Genomic DNA, 27,550 nt, shown 5'->3' with positions numbered 1-27,550 from the left:
GAAGAGAATTAGGGAGATACAAAATAATTCTGTCATCTTTGATTTTTAAAGACCCTTTATCAAGATGTTGCCAAGTGTATAAACAAAGACCAGATGGCAGGTCTTGTTCTTGTCACCTATGTAATTCCTGATGGTAATAATGAGAGTGTTAAAGACAGGAAGTGTGGCAAGGGGAGGGACCTAGGTCTGTGCACCCACCACCTCAGGGCAGGAAACCTAGTTTCCTTTCCCTCTTGTCAAACCCTCAGCTGCATTTCATTGTCTGATGGGCTGCCACAACTGCCGTTCCAAAAGGAAGACTCTTGGATAATCTCAAGAACCACTCTTCCTCTGGGCATTGTTTCCTAACGTATCACATTGCTTGGAAGCCTTAATTTTCCTAACTAGCTTGTGAAAAAGTTGCAAAGCCTTTTCTCCAAATATAAAAGATGGTTAAAAGTCTTCCATTCATTACATCTTCCTATTCTCATGGAAAAAGAGACTGTGACTGTTTGACTCATGTATCTGCCTCAATTTTCCCCTTGGGGCTGATAAACTGTATATCACAATGGCCACCCCACAGCAGTATTGTCAACATGAGTCTACACAACCAAGACTATAGGGTGATTTCTTATTTGAGCTGTTTGATGTGTATCAACCATCATTTCCTAAGAGCCTACAATGTATCCAGTACAGTGTTGGATACAGGTGACAAAATGACCCGGAACTAGTCCTCATAGGCTGTGCATAGGCAATGCCCCTGAACACTTCTTTATGGGTTAGCTGTTTTTATGTGTTTGGTTTTTTTCTGCTGTGGACTTACAGGGAAAAATAAAGAGATCATCTTTGTTGGTGAAACTTCTCCATCTCTGAACAGAGAGAAGCCACAGTCTGACCAGTTAGAGAAGAGAAAGCCACGAGGAGAAGACTGACAAGCCATAGATCCCCAACAGCTGGTGACTCCTGTAGGGAGAAGGGATTTGCTCCTCCAACATTTAGTATCAATCTGAGGGAATTTAAAGAAACTTCAGAAGAGAAGACATGAAATATTTGGAAAGATTCTAAAATTATTTTAAATCCCAGATACATTCAGAAGGAGAGAAGCAGATATGTGTGTGTGTGTGTGTGTGTGTGTGTGTGTGTGTGTGTGTGTGTGTGTGTGTGTGTGAAGGGGAGAGGGTGGGCTTTAGTGTGTTTTCTTAAGACTAAGAAACACTGTCCTAATTCCCAGCCTGCTTATTTTCTGTGAGTAGAAGGAAGGAAAGAGGGGTGGGCAGCAGGAGGACACATCTCAAACCAATGCATGGTCAATCGCTGCACAGATGTCTCCCCATCAGCTATGGTGGCACCAGCTTTGGTGGCAGGTGCCTGGAATCCAGCACTCAGGAGGCTGAATAGGAGAATGGCAATCTCTGTGTCAGCCTAGGCTATGTATTGAGACCTTGTGCCAAATAAAAAATTTAATTCTTATTTAATTTTATTTCCTTCCTTATTCCTCAAACTTTCCTCCTATAGTTAAAGAAAATGAACTTTGATGTCAAAGCTTTTATCTTTTAAAATAATCTGAAGGGCATACACTACACTCCTCCATTGTTGGTGGGACTGTAAGCTGGTACAACCACTCTGGAAATCAGTCTGGCCGTTCCTCAGAAAATTGGACATAGTTACCTGAGGACCCAGCTATACCACTCCTGGGCATATACCCAGAAGATGCTCCAATATATAACAAGGACACATGCTTCACTATGTTCACAGCAGCCTTATTCATAATAGTCAGAAGCTGGAAAGAACCCAGATGTCCTTCAACAGAGGAATGGATACAGAAAATGTGGTACATTTACACAACAGAGTACAACTCAGCTATTAAAAGCAATGAATTCATGAAATTCTTAGGCAAATGGATGGAACTAGAAAATATCATCCTGAGTGAGGTAACCCAGTCACAAAAGAACACACATGGTATGCACTCACTGATAAATGGATATTAGCCCAAAAGCTCACAATACCTAAGATACAACTCACAGACCACATGAAGTTCAAGAAGAAGACCGAAGAAAGTATGGGTGCTTCAGTCCTTCTTAGAAGGAGTAACAAAATACTCACAGGAGCAAGTAAGAAGACAAAGTGTGTAGCAGAGACTGTATGAGGGGCTGCCTGGAGACTGCCCTACCTAGGGATCCAGCCCATGTGCAGTCACCATATACAGGCATAGCTGTGGATATCAGGAAGTGCAGGGTGACCAGAGCCTGATATACCTGTCTCCTGAGAGGCTCTGCCAAAGGCAGATGCTCACAACTAACCATTGAATTGATCATGGAGTCCCCAATGGAGGAGGTAGAGAGAAGACTGAAGAGGCTGAAGGGGCTTGTGGCCCCATTGGAAGAGCAAGAATACCAAACAACCAGAGCCCCCAGTGTCTAAACTGCCAGCCTGGGAACATGCTTGGAGGGACCCATGGCTCCAGCTGTATATGTAGGGAGGAGGACTTTGTTAGGCACTGGCAGCAGAGGTCCTTGGTCCTGTGAAGGCTGGATGCCCCAGTGTGGGGGAATTCAAGAGCAGAGAAGGGGGAGTGGTTGAATGGGTGGGGCACATCCTTAGAGAAATAGCAGGAGGGGGGACAGGATAAGGAGTTTCTGGGGGGGGGTATGGAAAAAGGGAATAACAACTGAAATATAAATAAATAAAATATCCAATAAAAAAAAAGAAAAGAAAATCCAATGTACTAGATGGTGTACGGTTTAGGCATAAAATGTCCCCTATAGTGTTAATTTTTGAACAATTGATCCATAGCTGATGACATTGGTCCAGGGAAACACTGGTTACAGCTTACAAAGCTTCAGTCAGGCAGGAGAAAGGTTAAATTTCTTGTATAATATGGTGAAAATGTATCGCAATCTTGATTGGTTTGAAACAGTTCTCATCACCAAAGGTGAGTATATGAAATAATCCTTGTCAATTAGTTTGATTCATCCATCTTACTGTGCATATGCAATTCAAAACAACTGTTAAGACACCATAGGCATATATGAACTTATTCATCAATTTAGAAACACAAAAGTTTAAAAAGACAGGTGACCAAAGGCCATCAATCCAAAGAGGATACTGACATGTTATCCTTCATTAAAAACAAACACACATATTCAGACACATATATACATACATATACATATATACACATATGCACACACACTTTAAAATGAAAACAAGATTAATAATGAACAGCAACTGTCCCCCATGGTGGGCAGTGACTGGAAAGGAGTCCAGGAGACAATCAATACATAAAGCCATTTAAAGGCTTGAGATAGAACAATAGAAAAATTGGATAAACACAGGAATTGTTATTTGTACCAAGAACATGGTAGAATTAAAACTCAGAGACTAGTAAGCACATAGATTGAGATTTGAAAAAAAGAGACCTTAATGTTTGAAATGAAGATGGAGATGTAACATTTTATTCACTCACTTGTCTATAACAGATTGTGATTAGTATTCACTGAACCAGTCAGTTGCTTACCAGCTTATAATTGAAGACTTCCACAGAGAATATGTACCATGCTATGGTTTTTAGGGTCTCCCCTATTACTGTTAATACATGATGGCTTGAAGCAACTTTTCAACCTGCTTTAATGAACAATATGCTATTCCTTAGTTGGTATATCTATGTTACATTTGAACCTAACATCAGCCATCTTGAGGAGAAAATAGTAACTGCAAAGTATTCAATGTTCTTGAATATAGTAAAAGATATTATGTCTGGTTGCCTTCATGTAAGACAGAATTATCTATGAAATAAAGAAAAAACTGTCACCTATCTGGATGCTTGATGTGTTTTATGTGATAAAAGGCTCAATTACTTCAAGAATTACTTCAAATGATATTAGGTAGGGTAACTCTTGGGGTCACATTTACCTCATGCCAACGCTAAACTAAAGTCGAAGAAGGCATCTGCTTGCCTGGGCTCTAAAACTGAGGCTAGCGTACTCATGCTATTCCAGCACAGTCATTCTTTCCTTACAGCAATCTTGGGGGAGTTCTGAAGACCCCTTGTCCCAACTTACATACCTCTGTACATTGATTTTTATCCTAGGACTTAGATGAACTTACTTTTGCAATAGCTTCTTAGCTGCTATTGTTAAAATAAATGAAGGTGCCTGGGCTTAAATCTGGAAAACATTTTTAACTTCATAAAATAATTTAACAAAAGTAACAAAGACTTCTGTTTTTTAAATCCAAACAACATGTTTTCAGGGAAATGTGTTTTGAAAACCAATAAAAAAAAAAAAAACCCAAGAAAACAAAAAACCCTTTTCCATCTGAGGTTATAAAATATCAGGCCACTTGGTTCTGTAAGTAGATTTCCTGCTTGTTTCTCCCTCTCTTTTTTTTCCTCCCTCTTTCCTTTCCTCCTGTCTCCCTATATTTTCTTCACTCTCCCTAGTATTTTCCTTCCTTCCTTCCTTCCTTCCTTCCTTCCTTCCTTCCTTCCTTCCTTCTTCCCTCCTTCCCTTTTTCTCTCCCTCCCTCTCTTCCTCTTTCCCTTTCTCTAGACAAAGCAGTTTAATGAATGAACTTAATGAATTGAAAACTAAACAATTCTCTATAGTTAAACTGTCTTAAAATGTTTGTAAAATTTTTGCTTTAGGGACAGATCTGAGAAATGGTTCATAGTGTTGCCTAATACAAGCTTAAGAAACCTGGGTCATATCCTCAGGCCTCTATACAGTGGAAGAAGAAAACTCATTCCCAAAGTTGCCCCCTGACCTCCACATACACACCATGGCAAATGCATAATCCCTACACTCGTATGTACACATGATATAAATAAATGAATCACAATTTAAAAAAAAAAAAAAAGCTAAGGAGAAAAAATGTTACAACAGGGAACGTTTAATGATACAATAAATGTATACAGCACTGTGTGGGAAACCCCTGAAAATAAATGGTATAAAAAGATTAGTTTTGCAACACTTCTCCCTAAACTCTGGACCTTACATTGTTGGTAACCATCCATTTAATGGTATTTCCTGAGTTTTAGTGCTGGTATGAGGAATTATATTGTAAGGGTCCAAAAATCACTGAAGGAAGACCCCAGACTCAAATAGTATATAAAGACAAAGAGCATTTGCTTATTCTACAGAAACATGTAGCATGCAAGGGTTACCATTGTTCAGAATAGCAACATCCATAGAGACATTCGAGTTCCTTTTATATCAGGACTGCTTAATTGCTTCTGAGATAGCAGCAGACTTCTAACACTCAGGGCACATTCCAAGGGGTTTCAGAAACCATTAACCGAAGTTCATAAAGAAGATATACACCACATTCCTCCCACTGTGTCTCTTTGAAGTACTAACTGGAGACTGCAGAAGCCAGCCTTATAGCACTCAGTCAGGTGGATCAGCCACAGAACTGCAGAAGCAGAGACCTTTCACCCAAGACAGACAGCAAATGGTTCATGGCCTGGTTTCTGAGTGAAAATAAAATAGGATATGAAAAATGGACTCCTCAATATATTTCCCACTTAAGGCCAAGAAATCCACAGGCATTTTATTCATTCACCACGTTCACCCATGAGCTGTAAATCTCTGTATTAAACTCCATCTGTTGCAAAAAGAAATTTCTTTGACAACAGTTGATATCAGCATTAATCTATGGGTATAGATGTAAATATTTAGACAGTTTAAAACCATATCCATTTTTTTTTTTAAAAAAAAGCAATAAAGGTAGTAGCATCTTCCCTAGGGCCTTTGACCTTCCCATCCACAATGTCTTGGCCAGGCATGAGTTTGCTTTTCTGGAACAGATCTTAAAGTCCGTCAGAAAGCACTTGGTTATCCCCACCCACAACAGTTGCCACTATTGTGCTGCAACTCATGAGGTGCACAGCTGGGTGGACGTGTAGACGATTATTTCAGCCCCAGCAGCTTACTTGGCACTGTCTGTCACCATGAAAACTGGCAAGCAGGGAGCAGAGTTTTAGTTCTCGATGTTTTGAAACTCAAGTGTGTAAGTAGAAGAAGTAGGCTCTAAAGCCAGTGGAAGAGTGGTATTGCGGTGAGAGCAAACAGGCGAAGAGCAAAAGCTTCCTTTTTTCATTCCTTATATAGGCTTCCAGCAGCACGTGTGGTCCATGTTAGAGATGGGTTTTACTAGCTCAAGTGATCCAGATTAAAGATGTCTCTTCCCACATCAAGATTCAGACTAAAGGTGTGTCTTTTCCCAGCTCAAAAGATATGGATTAAAGACTTCCTGTCTCAAAGGTCTAGATTAGAAGTAGATCTTTCTACTTCAAATTAAGCAAAAGTCCCTCAGAGGTATGGCCTCCGTTTCCGGGTTTGAGTTAGTTTCAAATGTAGTCAAGTTGACAGACAAGAATACTCATCACATCTGTGAACATGGGGGGACGCGGGTGGCAGGGGTCTTCTTTCCTTGTCTGCTGCTCTCTGGACACAAGGAACAAGTATCCAGAAAGGTGATGTAGCTTGCAGCTTTTTTTTTTTTTCAGAGTTTTGCCCTGTTGTCTAGCAAAAGTGTGTCTCCTTTGAGATCAAGCCCTTGCATTGTGCACAGTTCAGAGGCGGGGTCTTGCCCTGAGGTCCCCGCTCCCTTATTCCATTTAACATCAGGCCTCTGTTTAACCTGTTTATCCCCTTGAACACAGGACTTAGCTCCATTCCACTTGTTGGTGGCCCTTTTCTCTCCAATCTGTACATTTTGTATTTTTACTTGCCCAGATTGCTTTTTTTTTTCATTATAGATCTTTATAAGAGTAAAAAAAAAAAAAAAAAATGATCATGTGACCAGGCTATTTCAAAATTTCCTCTGCCAATGGAATTAATAAAAAAAAAATTCTTTGATTTAGCCTCAGGCAGATTTTTATTTTTTATTTCTTATTTTTTGGACAAGGGTAAAAAGCAGCCAAATTCTTTGCCAAAATATCACAAGAATAGTCTCTAGGCCACATACTAAAATTCTTCTCCTCTGAAACTTGAGCCAGGCCCCCATGGTTCAAATCACCCTCAGCATCACTGTCTTCCACGTTCCTACTAGTATGGCCCATTAAGCTTGACTTAGAGCATTCCATTTCTGTCGTAAAGTCACAAATCCACATTCCAACAAATTAAAAAACATGGTCAGGCCTATCACAGAACTTCAGTCTTATTTAGGGTTTCTATTGCTGTGAAGAAACACCATGAGCACAGCAACTCTTTAAAAGAAAAACATTTAATAGGGGCTGGCTTAGTTTCAGGGGTTTAGTCATGCTGAGCAGTATGGTAGCATGCAGTCATACATGGAGCTGGAGAAGGAGCTGAAAGTTCTACATCTTGATCCACAGACAGCAGAGACTGACTTGAGCTTCACTGGACATAGTTTGAGCATATAATACCTCAAAGCCTGCCTCCATGGTGACATACTTCCTCCAACAAGGCTACTGCCTCTTCTGTCATGTTCCCTGAACTATAGATGCAGGAGCTGTGTTATAAATATATCTGTTGGGGCTGGGCTTCCCAAGACCTGTTATCTCTGCCTTGTATTCAGCTTTTGTTTTGTTTTGTTTTGATGATGGGCCCTACTTGCTGTAAAGAGAGGCTTCTTTGATGAGGGGGTGATAGTTACACTTAACTGTGGGTATACGGATAAGACTTAAAATGTTATTAGGAATTATGCTGGACTACCAAGAGTCTTTAGTATGGTCCATGATCTCACTAGCTGTTGGGAGCAGACTTATAACAGAAAGCGGCTATCAGCTTTACAGCCATCTCGAGTCATATACCCTGACATGAGACTTGTTTTTCAACAGCCTACAACAGCTGAACACACTCTGATATCCCACATATCTTGTTTTGCTATTTAGTGCCCCCAGCTACAAGGCACACGTGGTATCCACGCTTACAAGACATGAGATACACGTGCTATACAAGTTATACACGCCTATAAGGCTTACGTCATATCCACACCTACAAGGCACGTGGTATCCACGCACCTACAAGGCACGTGACAAAAGCCTATAAATACTCCAGATTTCCCTTGAATAAACAAGACTTGAAACTTGATCAAAACCTCTGTCTTGTCTCCATTCTTCTTGTCTCTTCCCCTTTATCCCCACTCTCTCTCTCTCTCTCTCTCTCTCTCTCTCTCTCTCTCTCTCTCTCTCTCTCTCTCTCTCTCGCTAGACCCTGACCCACAAACCAAAGCGACAGAGTGGTCCGAGACATTTTGACCCCCAAACATAGAACAGAGAGGGCCACAGCAACTAGCCCCAGGAAGCTGGCTAGGTTTCCAGAACAGGTTTAACGTCCTTCCTGTTGAGTGACATTTTTAAGTCCATGTAAGTGCCATTTATTGCATCTTGATGCACATCTTTCCATGCTGGTAACTGCAGTGGTCCATGCAGGACTGTTTAATTGCTTTCATCTATTAGTTGGTTGCTGGAACCATAGAAGGTAGACTGCAGGAAAGGCTATCAGGTCAGATCCAGCTCTAATCATCCCGTCCTCTTTCTTACATGGGTGTCTTCATCAGCAACAGGGGTCCATCCTTTACTCCTGGGAGGCATCCAGGGCTACATTGTTTGAGGAGCCACTTGTACTATCTTGACTATTTGAAAGGCTTCCCGTACATGGTACTATGATTCTTGTGGAGAACATTGTCAGCCCAATTGATTTAACTTCCTTCAGGACAGAGAAGGCCTTGTGCACAGTAGTAATTGGCAAACACAAAACTGGCTCATGTTTGCTGTTGTTGGCTTTTTGGAGGAAGGGAACATATGATGAAAATATATTGTGTGTACCTATCCAGCCACCAGCAAGCTGCAGAGCTCTCCAAGGCTGCAGCTTCCTTCAGTTGTCACCTATGTTAGAATGAGGTTTTTGGTGATGCAGCTGCTTTTGAATCATTCCTGATCCTGTAGATAACCCCCCATCCACCCTCCTATTAGTATCCCCAGTAAAAGTCCTTTGCCCACCAAGACCACTTTGGTCTACCATGGTCTCTGTTGCCATGGCTTCTGTGATTTTCTGTTATTTTTCCATGGCACATGCTGTTCCATGTCTATTCTCAAATATGCTACATTTGCAGATACCTCCAGGGAGACCTTGTGCGTTCCCTTTCTGTGGTTACTCACCGGCAGCATGGTTCACCCACCTTTCATTCGGGTCTCTGGTCAATGTTATTTTTCACAGGAGCATTCCTATTTAGCTAATATCTCTCCCATGTACTAGCTTACTAGCCGGTGTGTTCTTTTTGATTTGTTTTAGTACTTAGAATTTGGTATCCTATACTTATCACCTACATGAAACCTTAGCATATACCAGGTACCCTATAGTTCTGGGGAAATAAATAAATCTCAAAACCTCCTTCCACTGCCCTGATTCTCTTCCTTTTTGGATTTCTTTTTAATCTTTCTAAAATGTCCTCCAGATTTCCCTAAGCATCTTCATCTCAAGGAGATATAAAACTTTGGGACTGTGTATATCCAAACCAGTCGACTGCATGATTGAGCATGAAATCCAAGTAAAACACTGTACACTTGAGTTCTGAAGACATCACTGTAGTCTTTTGGTTTGTGTTGAGAACTTCCATGTATTCTGACTTTGTTCCACCTGTGGCCTGCTGCTTGTTTAGGGTAAACTTAACTATGTTCTCAATCCCTGACTAAAATTCTTTGCCTTAGCTGCTGCTGCTGCTTTCCTCCTCCTCCTCCTCCTCCTCCTCCTCCTCCTCCTCCTCCTCATTATCATCATCATCCTTCTTCTTCTTCCTCCTCCTCTTCCTCTTTCTCCTCCACCACCACCTCCTCCTCCTCCTCCTCCTTCTTCTCTTCTTCTTCCTCTTCCTCTTCCTCTTCTTCTTCCTCTTCTTCTTCTTCCTCTTCCCCTTCCTCTTCTTCTTCCTCTTCTTCTTGTTCTCCTCTTCTTCCTCCTCTCCTTTCTATCTTTAAGGATTTGTGTAGTGTGTTAGGAATTTAAAATTGCCCCTTACAATCCTCATTTTCTAGAACACCATTATTCTCCTTCTGAGAGACCTCTTAAGTAGAAAAACAAAGCGAAACAAAAAACCACCAACCTAGTGCCAGATTTAGAAATGACCTTTAGAATTGAGTGTGCTGTCTCACACTTATAATCCCAGCACTGATGGGGCTAATGTAGAAAGACTGCTGATAGTTCAAAACTAAATGGTGAATAGTGATTTCCAGGCTAGCTTGAGCTAGAGTGAGATCCTGTCTCACAAACAAACAAACAAACAAACAAACCAGCTATAGCAAAGAGAGCCAAAACTGTCTTGTTGACTAGCTAGTTAGTTAATTAACTCTAGTCACAGAATTACTGAATAAAGATACTTATTGATTGACATTAATCAGTCAACTGAGGGTATAAACATAGCATTAGAGTAAAATTTCTCCATGACACAATATTCCACCATAAATATGCAGCGACTATATAGTACTTACCATAACCAACATGTAAAATAAAGTTGTTTTCCAGAGTCTCAAAGGATATGAAAATGTTATGGTTAAAAACAGCTTGGAGGGCTGGTGAGACAGCTCATAGGTAAAGATGCTGGAGCTCAAACCAATAATCTGACTTCAATCCCCAGAATCCACACAAAAGTAGACCAGACTCCACAAGGGCATCCTCTGACCTCCAAGTGCACATGCTAAGGCACATACCCTCACCCTTACTAATCACACACATGCACACAATAATTATACACTTTTTAACTAAAAAAATGTGAGGGCTTTGGGTTCTCTCAACAATCTCAGGAAACTCAAATAACCTGAATATATGAACTGATTAACAGAGTATTTGGATTTTCCCACCACCTAATGTTGCTTATTTTTTGTAAACTTACTACTGTTGTGTATACAGTCTCCAACCTTTTCCAACAAAGTGTTTAGCTAACCAAAGCACTGACATCTTTACATTTCAGGTTGCTGTGTATGCTTAATTCAGTAATGCGCAGGTACTCCACAGTCTCAAGTACAACTGATAACAAGGCTAACATTAAATATTTAGAAATCAGAATTTTCTATTCTGATATTTTACCTTCCAACTTTTCTATTGAATTACTTCAGCAGTTCCTCAATTTCTAGGATATATTTTTTTACTACATACCATCAAACTGTATTTTTAAATAAATCCATTCTTTCTGAAAGACAGCCAACTGTCTGTTTCCTTTGTTTGCCACCCATCTTTTCCTCTGTCTGCTGTGTTTTTCCTCCCATTTTTCATGTGAAGATTGTATCCACTGTCTGGTAAAAAATGATTCTTACAAATGGGCAGTGATTGTTTTTAGCTGTGGTCTTCAATTAAAGTTTATCAAGTGATTAGCAATACTTTTTATTGGGGCCAATTACCCATTAGTATCTGAGACTAAACATTGATACATCATCCTTCCGTAATGTGGACGATATCAGTTTTCCTAGTGTATCTACTGTACTTGTGACATTTGGGGAGATCTGGAGGAAGCCAGCTGCTAGTCACTCCATCACATAGAGCACTGTAAGGACAGAGGCTCACAGAGGTGGGTGGCATACAGATGGATCTCAGTGGAAGGACAGGACGGGATTTGGGATCAGAAATGAACTTGTTTTTTTATCAAATAAAATGTGATCATTAAAGACAGACCTGGGACAAAGATCAAATTAACATGGCATCAAAGAAGCGGCCAAGCAAAGTGTTTTTAATTCTTCTTTAAGGCTTCCAAATGGGTTGAGAAGGACCTGTCACTAAGCCAAGACATGTGAGAAGAGTGATGAAGAGGCTTCCGGAGCTGAAGACTCACAGGTCTGCAGTCAGTCCCAGGTGCCTTGCTGCAGCCAACCGGACTCACTCCCCCAGTAACTCCACCATTAGGAAAGCCCCAGTTCCTTTATTGCACTTGTTTAAAGATTATGCTAACACTTTAAATGGTGTCTGCTTTTCTGACCAAATCCCACCTAAACTAGCTGGCTTCCCTTGGAAGAGTCTGAGGGTAGATTAAATTTGAAACTTTATCCTGGGTGGTAAAGCGGGGGAAGAAGAGAAACCAGCGAGGATGGAAACCAAATGCAAACTGACAAATTCCTAGTGAGCATCTGCTGTTGTGGCATGGAGGCCATGAAGAGACGGTGCCAGGCTCTTGGCAAGCACACTTGCCTAACCAAGTGCTCATGACAGGATGAGCAGGCTTAGTGCCTAGAAACAATCTTCTGACGGGAGAAGAGTTTATGAGACATGTCTAGGCCATTGATCAAGTTAGTTTCTCTAACACTGCAGATTACTTTCCAAAGCCCTTTAGGCAGCTGCAGGGAATCTTGCAAGCCTGCTGTGCAGAAGCCCCCACAAGTACAAAAGGGAGCTAGGACAGAGCCTAAGAAATAATGAGGCTAAAACCCTTCCTGGATGCTCAAGCTGCACTGATTCAGTGCCCACAGATGGGCACAATAATGCTTTTCAATAGTTAAATGCCAGTGCCATAATGCACTCTTTGCTCACCTGTCAGGAATCAGGGAGGTGGCTGTCTTGTCAGCTGACCTATACAGAAGTCCAAAGGCCGATGGTAAAGGCAATCTTGTATGCTCCAGCAGGCTAGCAGAGCTGTGTATGTTTATATGTCAACAGCCAAACCACAAAAACAGAAATACAGCATTTTGGAAATGTTGATGATGCAGAGTCAGAGTGAGAGGTACTTCAAAGTAACAAAAGGGCTCATGGGTCATGACACAGGGAGTCTCTCACACCAAAGAGAAAGAAGACAAGTGCAGCCAATTCAGTATTTTTACAGGCATCCTCTGCTTTCAGGAAGGACCAGAGACTATGTGGCCACTCCCATCTGAAGTATGTGGACCTTCTTCCTTATGACTGCCGTGAGGTGTGCAAATGAGTAACAGACTGTTCCCTCCTCTTTCCCTTCAACCTTGCAACCGTTTTGATGGTTTGAAGAGCCGGGTGAATGGCAACAGACTTGGCTCAGGAAAGTCTGACTTCAGCATACTCCTCACCCTGCCCCAATCCAGACTTTGCCCTCCTTCAATAATTCAAGCTTACCTTTATTTCCAGATGCACTTTAAACATAAATTTTAACCCTGTCACTCACTCTTGAAAAATAAATTCCATCTCCTACAGCATTCCTCACACATCAAAACAGACCTGGTCCTGTTGGGCCACGTGACTTGCCAAACAGGGTTGTGGGTGGCAGGACCAAGTGATGCCACAGTTCTCTTCTAGAGCAAAAGCCAGGTAGCAGGAGGGACTGTGGACTTACAGAGACAGCACAGCACACTCACCTCTGTCAATTCTGTCACCAACTTTAAGCGAATTACATTTTTTCCCCCAAAAGATTCTAACTTCATTTAAATCCAAAGGTAAGGGTGAGTATAGCTGAAAAGATAAGATTCTCTTTAATCACATATAATTACAACCACATAAATGTAACACAGCATATTAAAAATGTATAGTATAATGAGATATGCCCAAAATGAGCAAATAGCTTCTGATCTATGTCTTTCAATCAGGATCATCTCTTAAAAATTGCCAAAATTCAAATTCTCCTTTATAAAAACACGATAAAATGAACAAGGCTGGGATCTTGAGTCCTCTGAGTCCTCTCATGGGCATCACACAGGATCAGTGCCCCAGAGTGAACAAGGCTCGCTGGTGAGCATCGGCAGAGCACAGGACATGTGGGGTATACACAACTACTGCATGAGCTTCGGCCTGGCCTTCTCTCCAGAGCCTCTGGCATTCTTTATCAAACGGTACATAAAAGAGTAGAAGAATAAAAGGTTGTCATACTGTCCCCTGTACTTCTCTTTCCGCACGGCACTATGGTAGTCTACTAGGAAGTAATAAATGGCTTCAATTGTGGAAAGGAAAGTATCTGGCTTTCCTTTCTGATGGCGCCAAAAGCAAGTTTTTCTTGTTTTCAGTTCAACTTGTAATAACTCTGCCAAACAAACAAAAAAGGGAACATTTAAATACTTCTCAATCACATTATTATTGAGAACAATTACAATAACTGGTACAATAATATGTGTTGATAAACAATGATGTCCTAATTGCTTCAACAATTTTTTAAAGCACAGTAAGTTTCTTCTATTCCAACTATGAACAGTATTATTTGAAATGCATGGAAGTACATATAGAAGGGACACATGCATGGCACAGAATGGGATCATGTGCATACCCGATCTCCCAGAGACTCAGACCTTAGATGACACATTTAAAACTGAACAGTCTGTAGAGGCTTCTACCTCACTGTTTCTCTTCTGCTATTGTCTATCTAACTGCTTCTTTTCAAGTTTTGACTTGTTGACAGAACTTCATTATCCATTTGCACAAAGGATTTAATTTATTGGATAAAATGGTTTTATTCCTGAAATTGCCATTTTATTCACTCTTTTTTTTTTCTTTATATTTTGTTACAGGCTCTCACCAGAGAGGAGGAAGGAGACAAATACAGACAGACAGGGAGGGAGGTGAAATGACTGTAAGGATGTCTGAACAAGTAAGTAGGTATATACATACATACTTGATAGGAAATTTTCTTCTCTGGATAATGCTCCCTCCAAGAGCTAAAGATCTAACAAAACCCCCAACATCAGGCACAAGAAGCCATCTTTTCAGTTGTTGTTGGTAAATGTTGTCTGAGAGACTCAAAAGTATTATAGGGATTGTTACTACCCTTGGTGGCTCCCAGAGGTGGAAGGTGGCACTGCTGCTGAAGACACCACGCACTTCAGACACAGAGCAGGCCTAAAAGCTTCTTTCCTGAGGACTAGCTTTCATGGTACTAGAAGGCACCATACAAGCTTCCAAAAGAGGGAGGCAACCAACAGTCCTACCCAGCTATGATGCCTATGAACTCCAACAACAACCAGCATAGCACAATAATCCTAAGGGTACAGTAGTGGCACCCATGTCCTGGTGGTAACTAATAGCTATCTAATCAGACTTAACTAAGCCCACTAAAGTATCATCCTGATACTTAAATCCTAGTTATCTTTCCAGGGCTAGTGAAGCCATGAATCTTGGAGGAGAATCTCTCTACTAAACCAGCATATCCCTTAACTATTTTCAACATACCTTCATAATAAAAGTCCACAAGAAAGTAAGAACAGACAGAACATGCCACAATATGATAAAAGCTATATATGACAATCTATAACCAACATACTAAACAAAGGAAAGCAGAGCATTTCCTTTAAAATCTTAGACTAGGGTACCCATTCTCCTGACTCCTATTCCATGAACTAGGGTACCCATTCTCCTGATTCCTATTCCATGGACTAGGGTACCCATTCTCCTGATTCCTATTCCATGGACTAGGGTACCCATTCTCCTGATTCCTATTCCATATGATTCTGGAAGTTTTAGCTAGAGCAGTTGGATTAGAGAAAGACAGGGAGGATGAGAATTGGAAAGAAGAAATTAACGTATTGCTTCTTATAGACAATGTGACTCTACACTTGAAACACTGCATGGACTCCACTGGAAAGCTTTTGGGTCTGATAAACACACTCAGCAAAGGATAGAAAACCTGGTAGCTTTAATATACACTGACAATGGACTTGCAGAGAAAGAAATCAGGGAAAAAATATTCCACTGTAATTGCCTCAAAAACCACACCAAAGCAAACCAACACACATATCTAGAAATAAATCAACCAATGAAGTGAGAGATCTCCACAAGGTGAGGAGTTGAGGGGAAAACCTTTTATTCATTGCTGGTGAGAATGTAAACTGTGTAGCCACTCTGGAAATCACTGTGGAGGTTTCTCAAAACACTAACAATGGAACTAATGCACAGCCTCACTACAGCAGCCCTGGAAAGAAACTCAGTAGGCCTCTCGTCGCACCACAGCGTCTTTCCGCCACATTCATCACTGTTGTTTACCCAACAGTGAGGAAATGAAGTCAGCCTACGTAGTTATTAACAGATCAGTGGATAAGGAAAATACAGCAAGTATTCCATGGAATTCTATTTGGCTATAAGGAAATAATAAAATGTTGGAAACTGCAGAAAAATACATGAAATTGGAAAACACTGTATGAAGTGAGGTCACCAGACTCAGAAAGAGTCCCTCAATTATTCCTGAGGAGGCAGAGGAAGCAGGAACTTAATTAGGACCTGTATGGACTTGCTTTTCATAGTTATGAATTAGCACAGAAGTAAAATGCATGCTTTCTATGAGAATTAGGAAGGAGTAACAAATCTTTTGTACAAATCTCATTTTAGGCAAACCTAAACAAACTGACTTTGAATCGTAGCAGAATAATTCTATTTATAGGGTTTTCAAGGACTTTTACTTGTATTCTTTAGCAATAAGAAAAATATCCCAGACAAATCTTCAAACTGAGGAATGACTTGCTGTAGTAAGGGGACAGAGGGGCTGTGGCAGCTTGTGACTTCTTACTCATCCAAAGCAGAGGGCAACATGGATCATCTAGTAAACAGCAACAATGAAGTCTTCAAAGTCTTATAGCCCACAGGTACAAACTAATCAATGAGCTAACAAATTAATTAAGTCAGTGAAATGTACTTTGTACTTCCTTTATCTTGGAAGTCATTAATAAGTTGTAGTACCTCTTTTCTTGAGGGACCTTTTGGCAGTCATGCATTACCAACTGAGTGGTTCTCTTACCTTCTGATCATGAAGCTGTTCAATAACTGGAAAGATCTTAAAGCTTTTAGAGAAACCACTGAGAATGCTTGAAGCATGGAGGAAAGTACAAAGAAACAACAGAAACAGCATGAGCCCCTGGACTGCATATTACCAGCGGTGTTACTCGGGCAAGTAAAGTAACTTAAACTGTTACTGGAAGCTCAGTTGTCACTCAAGCGGAAACGGCATCCAGGACTAGAAAATGGCCCAGTGAGCAGCACAACAGCCTGGGGGCCTGAATTAATCCCAGAATCCAGATAAAGGCAAAGGCAGAAGCACTGCTACAATCCATACACGTTTGATGAGACAGGGGTAGTGACTGTTGGACACTCAGAAGCTGTGAGTCAGTCGGTTAATCTGGTGCAGTGAGCAAGAGGCTCTGTCTGAAGTGCGATGGGAGGCAAGGAAGGACATTCAACATTATTCTCTGAGCATCACATAGAGTCAGTGGCATGCATATGCCTACATACACATAAACACATGTACATACACATATGCACATGCATTGCATATACATATAAACAAGTAGGCATGTGGAATTTTTTCTTATAAAAGACATAGAAATGGAAGTAAAACAAATGAAATTCCTGTAATATTAAAGGGAGTTGAAACTACCACTGTGAATATGCACACCTATTTATTTCCTTGGCTCTATCCACTGAAGAAATGGCATATAGTAATCAACTGACATAACTCAGCTTCCAATATCCAGATCCTAGTAAAATGAACCAGGGGTCTTTAAGAAAATGGTGAACACAAGTTTGTGGCAGGAAGAAAGTTAAAGTAGGTTTGAGATACCCTGCTGCATCTCCTGAGGCCAGTACTACTACAAACTCCTAAGGCCGGTGGTAAAAGGGCCAATTCACACATGAAGAAGTAACATGACTAAACTGTCACCATATTTTGCTTCTCAATTTAATGACTGACTAAAGCAATGATCTGTAAACTCTAAGCTCTGTTGAGACTATCTAGACCCTGGAAGCATTATTCCTGTACACTAAAGGAATATAAACTTTTATGATGCAAAGATCTAGCAATCATCACACTAATAAAGTAGTTCTTGTTAAATCAAGTAGTCCAGTTAAATAAGGAGACAGTTTGTTGTATGTCTCCTGACTGAAGGCAACAGTAAGCATAAAACTTGAATTCAACATGCATGACGTGCTCAACCAAAAATTAATGAACTGACAGGGAAAGGACCTACTATCAGTAATGACATTAAACAACAGATGCAAACTGGACAAGCCTGTATTTACTCTTACTTTAAAGTCTCCTAACTATGAGGCTGGGGAGATGACACAGTAGTCAACAGTACTTCCTGCTCATGCACAGGACCCAAGTTTCGTTTCCAGCACCAAAAGCTCATAACTGCCTGTAACTCTAGTTTCAAGGGATCCAATGCCCTCTTCTGCTCTCCATGGGCTTCTACATGCACATGTGCACACAGACACACATGCGTACATGAACATTTTAAGTAATCTAAAAAGTATGTGAACCAAAATATCTAGACTGAGTTTATCATGATAAGACATTCAGTCAACCAATCTGACCTTGTTACCAAAATTTAAATTAAAAAAAAAAAGAAAAAAGGAAACTGTTCTAGATTAAGAAACTAAAGATATACAAGCATCGAAAAATCTGAGTTTAAATGCTGTGTCAGAGGGGAAAGTGCTACAAAAGCCATTATTATATTTATCGGAGAGATGTGAAGACAGGCTGTAGGTTAGATATTGTACAAGTTCTGCTAATTCTCTTAGGAGCGCCACTGGCATTGTATTTATTATGTAGGAGTGTCCTTATTTCTGACAGATCTATATAGTATTTAGAGAGCCGTTTTGCAAAGCCTACTGCTTACTTTAAAAGGGTTCCACCAGCGATGTGCACAGATGCATAAGCACACACAACACAGAAAGGGAGCGGAGGCATGGAGCAATGTGAGCACTGCATAGAACCTTTCCTTTGAGGGAGTCATAGATCCAAGTTTTTCTAAATAAAGTTTGGCAGGGGAAGAAAGTCCCCAGACACCATCCTTACCCCGAAGCCGCTCGTCAGAGGCGATCTGGTTTGTCTGGTTCCAGGTGCTGTCAATAAAGACAACTCTTTTCAACTCCGGACCTTTGCACATGCTCTCACTCAAATCACAGCCTTCCTCAGCCTTAGTCCTCCTGAGTTTACAAGGTGGCACATCAAGGTCATCAGCTTTGTTTCTGCCTTTCCTTTCAATCCTTTGTTGTAGATGGAAAGAGACTTCTTTTATTGAGATGGACTGAGGCCCAGGAAAAACAAGTACAACCTAAAACAAAGAAACGCAAGTTAGCTACAAGCTACTGTGATCTCCAACAAGCTCTGACTTAAAACTCCAAGAAAAAGAGATGCTGAGTGTCTGAAGAAATAAGCATTAGGTTGACTCTAGTATTTGTTTTCTTACATAGATGGTAGAGCTTTAGCTCATTCTGAATAGCATGTAATCATATTATACTACTCAAAGAAGTTACTTCAAAACAAGCTTCTCACCAATTACAAAGCCAAGTTAACAGTATGCCAAATTGAGAAACAAAAAAACAAACAAATGAAGACTCACTTCTTTGACATGGTGCTACACTCCTGTAATTCTAGCCCTAGACATGTCCAGGACATGAGATCAGGGCCAGCCAAACAGACAAAAGACAAAATACATGATGCTTTTTAAAAACAACCACTGAAAACTGCTCAATGAATAAATACCATTCCCACTTGTAAAAAGAAAGATAAAATGAATAGGCAGGAGAGGAAATGGCGTGATGGCTTTCTAAGCCATTAGTGATGGTAGCATAAAATGGTACACTAGAGTGAAGGCTGTGAGCCACGCTTGACAGCCTAACATCTATAAGGCTGAGACAATTAGCGTGGACCACAAAGAAAAACTGTCTCAAATTACACAATAATGTAACAGTGTGTTCTATTTAATTAAATAAATGGTATTTAGCTGACCAGAGAAGGATACACATATTACTAGACCAAACTCAGATATTACTTGTAAATATAACTTTCTAAATATATTTAAATTATATAGATATAAAGTAATATATATCAACATATATGCATATATTTATATATTTAAAATATTAAATAAGAAATATATATATTTATATATTGTTCAAAAAAAAGTAAAGTGGGTTTACATGTTTGCTTTTGAAGCACCTAAAGACTAATTTTTTGAGATCTATTACAAAGTTTTTTGATAAGAAGGCTACTAACATCCCACCAAAATGACAATTTTAACTAGAATATGAATTAGGAATCTAGGTATGCCCCAAAAAAGACATGTATAAGACATGCAGCTATAAGAAATATCTCAATGGTGAGAATTTCTAAAACCTCCTCTGAGGCGGTCTTTTTCTTCTTCTTTGCAGATATTCCAATAGTTAATTCAGTTTCCCAGTCTGTATCAAATTAGACCATCTACAAGCAATACAGACAGGAGAATTCTGAGGGGGAAAATGGAAAAGCAAGATACTGGCAAAGCATAAAAACCTATTTAAAGGTAAATACCATTAAATACACACAACAGGAGATTGCTAAGAAGATATTAAATCATGTTCAATTAAGTTCCCATGAGAATGTAAGTGCCGAGGCACCCACCTCGTGATCCTTCCCTTCGTACTCTGGAATGCACGGATATGTGTAAATGTTCACAGAGTCGGGTGCTAAGAGCTTTGCGTGCACAGCAGTGCTTTTTCCATCTGTTTCATTTGGATGCTTAATGATATCAATCTTCAGTGGAAGCTAAAGTGAAGAGGAAAAAGAACAAAGTAAGTATAACATTATGATGTCTTGTGCCAATATAACCTCTGAATAAGCACACCAAGCTCACACTGAGTTCCTATGAGCACACTTACAGTTAAGGTCACACTGTGTAGACCAGATTACCAAAGATGGTAAGTCATCCATCAAATGCCAATCACTCCCTCAATGTGGATCATGTACCTGAGCAATGATTTCACCCACACAACGTGCAACCCTCTCAAAGCACTGATCCAGGTTGCTTTACTTAAGTCATACATGTACTTAGTTCCTCACAGCTCAGCATCCATGCCAAGGACATTTTAAAAAGTAATTCCTATGAATTCTAGGTTTACTTTATGCTGTTTTCAAAAGAAATGAAAACTTAAATGATACTTCAGACTTAAAATTCAAATTTAAATCCTGTTCCTCATACATTTTTTAAGTCAAAGTTACCTGAAATTTGGTGATCTTTGGCAATATATTTTCATAGCACAAATTAAGTTATCAATAGAAAAAACAGAAACAGAATAAACCTTAAAGGGCTTTATCACAAATAAATCCACTTGAGTTATATTTAATACAAGTTGTATCTCAAAAATACTTGCCCAAGTATTTTCCTTACATATTATGTCTTACTTATTTTCAAAAATAACAATTATCTTGGATTTCTTGAGTTAAAATGTTTTTACTATTTAAGTTTCGTTTCAGACTCTGTTGTTTGGTAAGTACATCTACCATCTCCAAGACCCCCGCCCCCACACAGACACACTTTATACAAAGAAGGTAAGATCTCTATGACCAGATCCTAGAAGGCAGCCATTTTACTCTGGAACATAAAACTGGTTTTCTTGTTTAAAACCATATATGTGCTTAGTCTACATTCTAATAGGGCTTAATGGATATTATACCTGGGAACTAGCTACCACAGTCAAGATAATGACCCACCACTATCCAAAGGTCTTCTAGTTTCCCATCCTCTTCCTTTCCCACAGGCCGGCTGTCACTTCTAGAAAAAGTTACTTTTTCTAGAGTCTTATATAAATGGAATAATAAAATATCTCTCCACCTGGTGTCTTTAACTCAAAATAATTACTTTGGAATGCATAAAGATAATGTTTATTATTTGTTCTACAGTTCACCACATCCCCTTGAAGATGAGATTATTTGGATAGGCAGCCTCAAGGTAACAGAGGCCATGACTGGACCTCTAAAGTGGGGCAGCATTAGAAGAGATGGAGTACCACACAAGAGTCAGCATGGAGGGGTCTTGAAGAAAGAGCCTTCCCTTCAGAACCTGGAGAGGAACTGCATTTGGAGAGAGTTTGCGGGGTGAAGAATAACAGAGGGCCTAAAGGAAGAGGCTGACCCTTCGGGTGTCCCAAGGCTATTTTTTAAAGGAGCAGTTGCTATACACTACAAACCCAAGTTTCCTTTCTTTTTCTATCTGGACAATGTGAGGACAAGATGTTACAAACAGTATACCTCAGAGGGATGCAGGCACAAAGGCACACCTCCAACAGCCCTCCCCCCATAAGGACTGCAAGCACCACTATTTGCCTTTCATCTCCGTATACCCAGTCACCATTTAGGTCATACGGCCAATGTCATGAAACCAACATGGCAATTTCTGAGGACATAGGGCCAATCACATGAAACCAACATAACAATTTCTAACTGAGGCCATAGGGTCAATTACATAAAACCAACATGACAATTTCTGACTGGAGGAAATTTACCATTTAAGTAGGCAGTTCGGGATTATTTTGCACAGGTCTGCTCCTGAATGAGCACTGCCCTAGACTTTGCTCACAGCACTGCCTCAGCTATCGTTCTCTTCCCTTTGCCCTGGGCCTTTAAATAGCAGGTCAGCGTTATCTTAGTCCCTGGGGAGCAGGAAAGAAGAATGACAAAGATCAGGACAGAGATTTCTACTCCTAAAATAACTATCTAACAAATTGATGAGTACAGCTAGAGTGCAGGCTAACATTAATACTTCCGATCAACTTTACATCAAGAACACAGAATTGATTTTTAAAAGAATAAAAAACAAACAAGACCAAAAAACACAGAATCAAATGTTATTAATGAATTTTTCAAATCATGTAGACTAATTTAAAGTGTAATAAAAAGTAAGTTTTATGGACTAAAATCTCCAATTAAAGACAACTACACAAAATCCATGATCTCAGGACCCAACCTAAAATATCACCAGTTCTCAAGGAATCTGAGGCTTCTGGCAGTGTGATATCAGAGCACACGAAACAATGGGAATTTACATTTGTATACTGGTTTATATACATTCCACAGGAAAATCACATTAAATACTGACATGGGAGAGTAAACTCTACAGTATTTACTAGACCAGAGAGAAGTTTGGAAGAGATATTTTACTTTGAAATATACAACAGGATGACCATTTGTCCTCTGATGGCCATGTTTCTGATAAGAGACTCAGCTATATTAAAACACTACTAGCAGGAAGGCACAAGTGCTTGCCCCAAAGCAAAGTCTTTCAAACAGGGCTGCTGAGGCTGAGATTTTCTTTTCCCTTCTAATGCTTTCTTTTTTATCTTTATTCAAGTCTTACAGTTTTCAAATTCTGCATCAAATACAGGTATGTCTGATTTACTCTTGTCTGAGTTACTTTTTATTGCTGTGGCAAAACTCCATGACTTAGGCAATTTATAGAAAAAGTTTATCTGGGGATAACAGTTTTAGAGCATTAGACTCCATGACTTTCATAGCAGGAAGCATGACAACAGGCAGGCAGGCAGGCAGGCAGGCAGGCAGGCATTGTTCTGGTAGTTTAGTGCTTATATCCTGAGACACAACCATGATTCAGAAAGAGCACTGGTAATTGTCCTTTTGAAACTTCAGAGCCTGCCCCTCAGTGACATATTTCCTCTGATAAGACCACATCTCCTAATCCTTCCCAAAAAGTTCCAGCAACTGGGGACCAAGTATTCAAATATATGAGTTGATAGGGCCATTTTCATTCAAATCACTACAATGCTCTAGACAACTTTAGGATTAAGAAGGATTTACTCTTACTCCCAAGCAGGAAATCTGAAAGCAAATGCTGAAAGTTTATTTAAAACTGAAGTAGAATTTAGAAACAACATTGTCTAGATTTTCTATTTCTCTTAATATATATTAACATATCAAATTTTATAGGCAGGTACTAAAATACACTTTAGGAAACTATGCAGTTGCTCAAATCCTTTCTTAAGTACTTCTAAAATGGTAGGCCTTGCCACTGATTTGGAAAATAATCCTGTTGTTAATTTTCTATCAAAATAGTAGCTCTATAAATACAACTTTTTTTTCTTTCTGATCTATATTCCTTTTTTCAGAGTATTAGAGTCTGTGACCATCATAGCAGGAAGTATAACAGTAGGCAGGCAGACATGGTGCTGGAGCAGTATATATATATGTATACACACACATATATATATATATATATATACATATACATATATGGTCTCTTCTTAAAATGCATTTTTCTACTTTACCTGCACGAATGGGATCTGCTCAGTGGGCACATTTTCCACTGGGACACAGCATGTGTAGCAGTAAAACATCCTTGAGCCACCACACTGGAGACACCGTGACCTCCCACTTTGCTGAGCCTTATGAAGCACTTCCTGAGATGCTAAGCATAAGTTCTGAAGGGGGTCTTCTGAAGCAATGGAAGCAGTTTGTGACTGTTTTGTTTCTACATAGTTTGCATTATTTTCTTCACTTTCTTGAGGAACTACAGATGGACTGAGAGCCATTTTTCCTTTGAACAAAAACGTTCTGCTTCTAAAGCATGTATCATAGGTACACTGCAAAAATTAAAGTGAAAAGGAATGAAATGTCAACATTGTACTGTCATTACAAACAAAATTGCCCAATAAAGTTATACTGTTAGGTTTAGTACTTATCAACAAATATTACTAAGTTCAAAACCCACTAAATTGATATGGTTGAAAATACAAAATTAAAAACAACCAACTCAACAGAGCAATTTCAGTTACTCTTTCATTAAAAAATGGGAATATCTATATTGAAAATTATTGCAAATATAAAATTTAGACACTGATAGTACCCACTTTGATAGTACCCATTTTGTCCCAAACATAGCAATTTTGATTTAAAAATATTGAATATATTTCTGTATATTTCTGTTATTATTATACAGAAATATACTCAACTATGTAGACTCCACCTTTGAATTGGCATTCGATGACACTCCCATGGTGAATCTAAATAAAAAATGAAAGGCTGTAGTAGTATGAGTAAAATCAGTTGGGTATTACACACACACACACCTTTTCGTTTTTCCCTATTTCTGGCTTGAAACTCCTTCCTCAGGAGTAGTAGTAGAAAATTCAACTTTTAAATTGTTCAACTAGAATAATAGATAAACAAATACCCATTTCAAAATGGATTCTGCCTTATACCTTGGAGGGAGGGAAGCCAAAGAACCTAACAGACCCTGGCGATTCCCTTTTACTCTGTTAGCAATTAAGTCTATAAAACCCTCTATAAAACCCAAAGCAGGGCTTCCCGGAGCTTCTGGACAGTGTACTATGCAGGGGCTCACACAAAGAGGAACTCATCTACACAATGTAAGGAAGCACACCTCAGCAGCACAGGGAGGAAGCACCTGTGCTTAAGTCCCTTCCCTACTTCTACCTGCCTGTATATTTAAATTTGTTAAAATATCCTTTATAATAACCATCAAATACAAGCATAGTGTTCCCTAAGATCTGTGGGCCACAAAAGCAAATCAAATGCATCTGAAGAAGGGATGAAGGAATCTCAGCTTGTAGCTAGTTAGAAGGGAATTCTGAAGGCTGAGCTTGTGAATGGGAAGAGGCTGGGACAATCTTTGTGACTGAAGTGTCAGCTTGTAGATTCTGACACTGTCTCCAATAGCGCCAGCACTGAATTTAATTAGAGGACATCAGTTGGTGTCCACCATACAATTACTTGCTTACTTCCTGCTTGGGGGGGGGGGGGGGGGGGGCGGAATCTCCTCACAAGTATTCTTTATGATTATGGGTAAAAGTAGAAGAAAATCAGGACATTCTGTTCCTCCCAACATAGATATGTTCCACAAGGTATACTCCTCTCCAACTTAAACCAATAGTCAACCATAACACATCTGCTAATGCTGAGACAGCTACTGATAATTATATTTGTAAAATATCCCATACAGTGAAATATTTGCTCTTAGACTTCTAAATGATTCAAAAGTATATACCCTTCAGATTCTTTCGTAAAGATAAAATAGTGTAAGAACTTTCACACTTAATATCTTCTGTCCAGGTTCTATATGTGTATGTGTGTATAGCAACAATCAGTGAAAAGGGGGACATAGGAGCATGTGAGTATACCTATACTAACATCAAATGCATGCTGGGAGATGCAACTGGAGTTGGGGGGTAGGGGCTGGAAAGATTTAGAAAACAACCGTGATTCCTAGGGAACTGACAAATAACTAGCATCTTGATGGTCTACTCTGCAACTTGGGCTGAAAAAAAATTTTTTCCACTCAATTTCTCCAAAAATAATCATATTCATGCAGTTTTATCCTATCTACTTTGCACATAACATTATTTTTAGGCTCAAGGTCAGATTCTAACTCCGTTCCTTATAAACTCACACAAAGACAATCTTTTACACTTCTGACCACTTATCACTGGGTCCACATATTTGATAGACAAACGTGTTGATTTGGAAGCACTTTTCAATGGGACTTTCCTCTGGCAAAAGTACAACTCTTTCTGATTTACCTGTTCCTGATTTTTTAAAAAATACTTTTAGATAGATTCAAATACTTGTCAACTAAATTAAAACCATTCTGTAAAAGGCATCCAGGATTTATCTCTCTACTCAACTTTGGGGCTCTACACTGCCCGGCACAAGGTTACCTTTTCCACTACACTAAGCTGACTTGCCTTCCAAGGGAACATTCCTTAAATTTCTTCTATCTTGAATTGTAGACTAATTCAGGACCAGATAAGACTGCTTTCAATATTTGTTTGTGAAGTACTAAGAATTGGTCATATAATTGATGAGGTACAATATCCCCCTTTCTTTGAAAAAACTTCCAAGATACTACCGCCCTTTTTTAAAACACAGAACCAGAATTCCTTCCCACAGAACACATTATATGTATGACAGGCAGAATCTTGTAAAATTTTGCATTTGGAGTTCAATCATGAACAGCCCTGAAATGCTGCAATCTTAGGCATCACCATTCTTACCCAACCTCGTGGAACTAGCAATGCAAAGTGTTACTATACTTGTCTGACATTCCCAAGAAACAGACACAAGAAACGCTTCTGCTTATCGGCTGACGGTAACAGCACACATCTGTTTCCCTTCTTCAGCAACCACCCGGAAACCACTCCAAAGCCTGAATTACAGATCGGCGCTCGCAAGGAGCTGGCTGTGCCAGGAGTAAGCAACGCCGACTTGGGAAGCCTAATAAGGCTTCATTTAGGCCCCAGACTATTCGCGTCTTTTTTCACAGGCACGCCACACGCAGTGATCGCCCGCAGTAGGTATTCTGCTGGGTCGGTCGGGTACCCGGCCCCAGCCACCCGACCCGAGGAAAGGCCGACCTGCACCACGCCAAACTCTCAGTCCGTAGCGCCTCAGTTCCACGCGCCCCGCCCGGAGCGCTTTCCGCAGGACACCAGAGGGCGGGGCCTAGCGGTTGCCAGGACTACGGGGAAGCTGATCGCGGCGCATGCTCAGAGGAAGAATCCCGCGGGCAAGCAAGAGGAACTCGTTCGGTAGTCCCGCCTTCGCTTCCTCTGTGAACAGTCCTAAAGGAACCGTCAGCTTCCTGCTGTGTTGCCCGTTGTGGGCCCCTCTCGGAACTGGGAACGAGTTCCGGAACAGCATTTTCGAAAGTAGTTTCTGTGAGTTAGTGAGGAGCTAGTAACTCCACTTTACCTCCCCAAATATTATATTTAAGAGATCTCAGACTCGTAGCTTTAGGTGGTTGGTAGTTCATGCTTGGTAGACTTCCTAGGAAAACCGTTTACGCATCGTTTGTTTTGCGTACAACACGCAGAGTTGGCACCTACTGTATTTTTCTGCTTTGAAGTCTAATATATGTGGATAAATGATTAAATTATTTTTTCTATGCCCCGCCTCA

General features: G+C 40.0%; 2 protein-coding genes across 4 annotated transcripts in view; one reads left to right on the top strand and one right to left on the bottom strand.

Moving 5' to 3' along the window:
- Positions 1-13,338: 13,338 nt before the first annotated feature.
- Positions 13,339-27,107, bottom strand: Dtwd1 (DTW motif tRNA-uridine aminocarboxypropyltransferase 1). Of its 3 annotated transcripts, none has more exons than XM_034495027.2 (5): positions 27,009-27,107; positions 23,904-24,218; positions 20,248-20,391; positions 18,661-18,919; positions 13,339-13,908 (listed from the first exon to the last, which is right to left on the bottom strand). In XM_034495027.2, exons 2-5 carry the CDS (start codon positions 24,165-24,167, stop codon positions 13,661-13,663), a joined length of 915 nt encoding a protein of 304 aa, XP_034350918.1. In that variant the 5' UTR covers positions 24,168-24,218; positions 27,009-27,107; the 3' UTR covers positions 13,339-13,660. The 3 variants fall into 3 exon arrangements, with proteins under 3 accessions (XP_034350918.1, XP_076785798.1, XP_076785799.1); XM_076929683.1 differs by having other exon boundaries at positions 26,649-27,017; XM_076929684.1 differs by lacking the exon at positions 27,009-27,107 and adding an exon at positions 26,688-26,800.
- Positions 27,081-27,550, top strand: part of Fam227b (family with sequence similarity 227 member B) — a 130,983-nt gene continuing 130,513 nt past the window's right edge. The window contains exon 1 of the mRNA XM_076929680.1: positions 27,081-27,311. Within this exon, the coding sequence (XP_076785795.1) occupies positions 27,137-27,311 (175 nt within the window). The 5' untranslated portion in view covers positions 27,081-27,136. The remainder of the gene's footprint in view (positions 27,312-27,550) is intronic.

Source organism: Arvicanthis niloticus, chromosome 2, assembly GCF_011762505.2.
Source record: "Arvicanthis niloticus isolate mArvNil1 chromosome 2, mArvNil1.pat.X, whole genome shotgun sequence".
Taxonomy (NCBI): domain Eukaryota; kingdom Metazoa; phylum Chordata; class Mammalia; order Rodentia; family Muridae; genus Arvicanthis; species Arvicanthis niloticus.
This window is presented reverse-complemented; position numbering and strand designations above follow the sequence as displayed.